Source organism: Hydractinia symbiolongicarpus, chromosome 14 (genome assembly GCF_029227915.1).
Source record: "Hydractinia symbiolongicarpus strain clone_291-10 chromosome 14, HSymV2.1, whole genome shotgun sequence".
Lineage (NCBI taxonomy): Eukaryota > Metazoa > Cnidaria > Hydrozoa > Anthoathecata > Hydractiniidae > Hydractinia > Hydractinia symbiolongicarpus.
The window spans coordinates 11837594-11842465 of record NC_079888.1 but is presented as its reverse complement, the minus strand read 5'-3'; the positions used below and the strand labels follow the sequence as shown (position 1 = coordinate 11842465).

General features: G+C 39.3%; 1 protein-coding gene across 1 annotated transcript; it reads right to left on the bottom strand.

Annotated features, from left to right (window-relative positions):
- Nucleotides 1-3284: 3284 nt before the first annotated feature.
- LOC130625167 (uncharacterized) lies at nt 3285-4538 on the bottom strand. The gene has a single exon (XM_057440234.1). The coding sequence runs from the start codon at nt 4536-4538 to the stop codon at nt 3285-3287; it is 1254 nt and encodes a 417-aa protein (XP_057296217.1).
- Between the last annotated feature and the right edge of the window lie 334 nt (nt 4539-4872).

Here is a 4872-nt window from a genome sequence, read left to right as displayed (position 1 = left end):
TTATTAAACAAGCATCCTCTTACAGAGATGGTCCGCCAGACTGTCAACCATTATTAAACACAAGTGGAAATGTTAACGGCGGCCGACAAGGATGGCAGGCTATCCTATGAAGATGGCAGGCTATCCTATGAAGATGGCAGGCTATCCTATGAAGATGGCAGGCTATCCTATGAGATGGCAGGCTATCCTACGAGATGGCAGGCTATCCTATGAAGATGGCAGGCTATCCGAAAAAGATGTCAGGCTATCCTAAATCCAATTAGGAACATCCTTATTATTATTATTATTATTATTATTATGATTATGATTATGATTATGATTATGATTATGATTATGATTATGATTATGATTATGATTATGATTATGATTATGATTATGATTATGATTATTATTATTATTATTATTATTATTATTATTATTATTATTATTATTATTATTATTATTATTATTATTATTATTATTATTATTATTATTATTATTATTATTATTATTATTATTATTATTATTATTATTATTATTATTATTATTATTATTATTATTATGATTATGATTATGATTATGATTATGATTATGATTATGATTATGATTATGATTATGATTATGATTATGATTATGATTATGATTATGATTATGATTATGATTATGATTATGATTATGATTATGATTATGATTATGATTATGATTATGATTTTGATTATGATTATGATTATGATTATGATTATGATTATGATTATGATTATGATTATGATTATGATTATTCTGATTATTCTGATTATGATTATGATTATGATTATGATTATGATTATGATTATGATTATGATTATGATTATGATTATGATTATGATTATGATTATGATTATGATTATGATTATGATTATGATTATGATTATGATTATGATTATGATTATGATTATGATTATGATTATGATTATGATTATGATTATGATTATGATTATGATTATGATTATGATTATGATTATGATTATTCTGATTATGATTATGATTATGATTATGATTATGATTATTCTGATTATGATTATGATTATGATTATTATTATTATGATTATGATTATGATTATGATTATTATTATTATTATTATTATTATTATTATTAAACATAAAATTGGGTTCCATATTATACAATGGTTCTTCGCCCTAAAATCAAATAAAGAAATAAAAAGAATAAGTACATACAATTTAGATAAATTATCAATAAATATTAGTTTAAGAACGGATAAAAGGGTCCTTGCATTTGGTACGCCGCTTCCCTTTCGCTTTGATCAGGCAACCTATACAACTCTTTGTTCTACTATTACCCCTAATCTTAAACCTGTCCAGGGTTAAAAGGTGTCTGCACTTTGAACAACATTTGGACTCCATTTACTATTCCGAGACTTGCCTTGTGCAATACCCTGGCAACATCGCAACCGTAGGATACCTCCCTGTTTCTATATACTTAAACGGAACCTTGTGATGTATATGAAAAAACTCGTAGTCTTCCCATGTCATACCCTCGGAAAACTGGGCTTCAATATGACACCTACAGATAGCCATTAGCTCATGTAGAGGCTGGTTGCCGGAGCGGCAACCAGTCTCCACATGTTGTACGCTCCTTTGACACTTTCTTTTTATCGAGGCAGGAAAAACATGTCCTCGTTAGTTGACCATTACGCTTCATCTTGAAATTGTCCATAGATAAAAAGTGTTTAAATCTCTGGCAACTCTTGGTTCCTTCCATAACTCATGTTTGTCCTTAGGGACAAACATGAGTTTTATCGGACGGTCTATTTAGGAGGTATCAGGGATTTCTTATACCATCCCTGCCCGATCGCGTATTCGTCGAACAAGATCGCTGCCGTCATATAGCAGGCAAGCTTCAGGCCGTCCTCCAAGTTCATCTTTGCCCCAGGTCTAGAAACTCCCATGGCTATCAAGATTGTATACGATACCAGCCTGACGGACTCCCATAGGGAATCAATAATGGTTTCCTTCGGGCTAATGTTGCTGTCCATATGAGCCTTTGTAGTCATTTATATTATAGCATTTTAGAGATTTGATCTGAGCCTGATTTTTGCCTTCTTGAGGCTCTGGATTAGTCGCTGGCTTGTCCTCACCTCTACCAAACCTGTACCATATACCAACTCCTATCGCCAATATGGCAAGCGTACCGACTCCATACAAGTAGGCATTGTCTATTGACTTGTGAGGACCTGCGACAGGTTCTTGATCATCTGGTGAAGAATCTTTGCCCACGTTCTTCTGTAAGTTGACCTTGTTCTTCCGGTTCCATTCGGCAAGTCTTTTGCCAGCAGCAACACAACCCTCGTTCTTCTTGGTTATGACTTGGTTAGCAGACTCCTCGCCCATTTATATTATCTTCCTCTTTCTTCTTACCCATGTGTCTAGCCGTATGACCTGCTACCAAAATTAGGGCCAGACACCTCCCAGTGGTGCAGTACAAAAAGGATCCCGAGATCTGTCATGGAATCCTTGATGATGGGGTCCTCTTCAATATCCCTGCGCAATTCGTCAACATTGTCTATATCCACTATATTCCCAATGATGCTAGCATAGAGGCTGATCACGTGAGTAGACAGTGCCCTGGCGGTTTTCTCCCCTTTTCGTGGAGTTCTCGCTGTACGAGCTGGGCATGTACCTTTTCTACCGCCTCATCAGGGGCCTTGTTGACAAAGCCTTCTGTACATTTCTTGCCCCTTGCCTTAGCGTATGGCTTCCTCCAAGGCTTGGCGTTTATCGATGGGTTTCTCTATCTTCTCATAGGTTTCTGAGGAGGCTTCATCGAATACGCGCGCATTATCTGACATTCTCTTTATTGCACGTCGATATCGAAAAAGCAAAACGCGATCATGGCATACGGTAGAAGTATAGCAATATACAAACACACTTCCATTTATTTCCGGGCGGACACCAGGCGGTAATGGTCACGGGCAAGCGTTGTAATCTGGTCAGGTTGTACAAGCCTTTTGTCATCCGCTCTGTTAAGGGCTAACTTCGATACCTTTTGGGTATATACCTCATGGTTCTTGTTCTGAATCAGCACTTGGCTTCTGTATATATCAACGTCCTCTTCCAGACATCGTCGGTAATTGTCGAAAGTGATCGACTTCTTAGTAACACATGTATTTACGCCCTTCGCTTTGCGATCACCGCCCTCTTTTGTAAGGCTCTCATAGGCGTAGAGTTTTGCTCTCAGGGTGATGAACTCTGTCATGATCTTCCTTGCTAGTTCGTCCTTTATCAAGCCAACCCTTTTTTATTTTTCCCTATGGGGAGAGGCCTATTATCGTTCGGATTATAGGCACTTTTATCAAAACGTGTCTCGACATTGCAATGTCGCGGTAAAAGTCCTCCGTTCGAATGTGGTACACGAAGCTGTCCGTGTCCATGTAAAAGAGCTGTAGCTTGCTACCATATTTGGGCTGCATATAGTCATAGTGAAACTCATACATGATTAGCTTTGACATGTCCAATATGGCTTGACCAATGTATACAGGCTTGTTCATCTTGACCTCGACCTTACCCATCTCTACACCTAGGAGATGCTTACTGAACCGGCTTCCGCCCTTAAAATTGGGCTTCATGACCAACTTCATGTACTTGTCTTCGTTGGTGACCAGCTGAATGTTGCGTTGGTTCCGGATATTCTCCATGGTCTTGCCGAACACCGAGAGGTTCATAAGCTTGTAAAAGTCCTTCTCGAAGTCATTGCTAGAAGCAGTCCGCAGCCTCGTGTTGTGATCTATATACCCCTTAAGCCATGGTTTCTGGTTGAATTGAATGACCCTATGCACCTTCTTCAGCTCAAGCCCATGTTTTATAGCCTCGTGAAGGGCTTTGATATGCACCACGTACCTCCGCTTGTTTTCCAAATTTGGTACCAGTTTCTCGACCTTTTTAATTACCATCCGTTCCGGTAAAAACAGGAACTCGTTATGGGTGTCGTGTAGCCTCTCGGGGTAGTCGATGTCAACCTCTAAAATGTATCCATACTTGTTCTTTTCAACGAGCTTCTCGATTCGCGTTTCTGTAAATGCCTCGGTATTGGACACCCGTTTAAAACTATCTGTTGGTAGATCTTGACGCATGGCCCACCCATAGAGGTTGTTCGCATCCAAATACTGCAGGTAGGATGATTCAACCTCTGGATCGTACTGCTCTCCCATGTACTTATTATTAGCCCTCGCATAACAGTGTACAGCCTGGGTTATACCTCCCCTGGTACCCTTCTCAAACATCAATAGCATGTCGGGGTCTGTGAGGAGCTCTAACCTAATTCCAGTATACTTGAGTACTGCCTTCCATGCCAGGCCAGGTGCACCGTAAAAGTGCGCGGGATCAAGCTTGTAGTTCGTCAGGCACACGTCTCGAAACGTTTCATAAACGTCGGCCAATAGCAGGACGTCTATGGTGAGGTAGATGTCATGGTAGTCGCCCATGGTGACGTCATCACCCTCTGGGGTAATACAGTTCCATACCTTTCTAGCATAGGTATAGTCATTATCGCTGATGCCCTTCATATTCAGCTTGCTGTAGAATGCCTCCTTGGGAGGCAACCCAATCTCCTCAAATCGTTGTCAATCATCCATGTATTCATACGGGTACACGCCTTTTCGAAGCATCAGCCTGAAAACATCATCTTTGTCGATGAATTTTGCCATTGATGGTACGTTTGCCTTTACCTGGTCCCGATTAATGTGCTTCGTGGTAGTATTCAAATGGCAGTTTTTACACCAGAATTTTGACAGGAATGCGAAAACTTCGAAAGGTCTTTGCATAGCATGCTGATGTTCTTGAGGGGTATAGTCTTGCCCCGGCTGATCATATAGATTTTTGATATCTGGTAGATAGTCT

Excerpts from the sequence above, each read along its gene's own strand:
- LOC130625167 (XM_057440234.1), bottom strand. The coding sequence starts at position 4,538 with ATGAAGGGCATCAGCGATAATGACTATACCTATGCTAGAAAGGTATGG.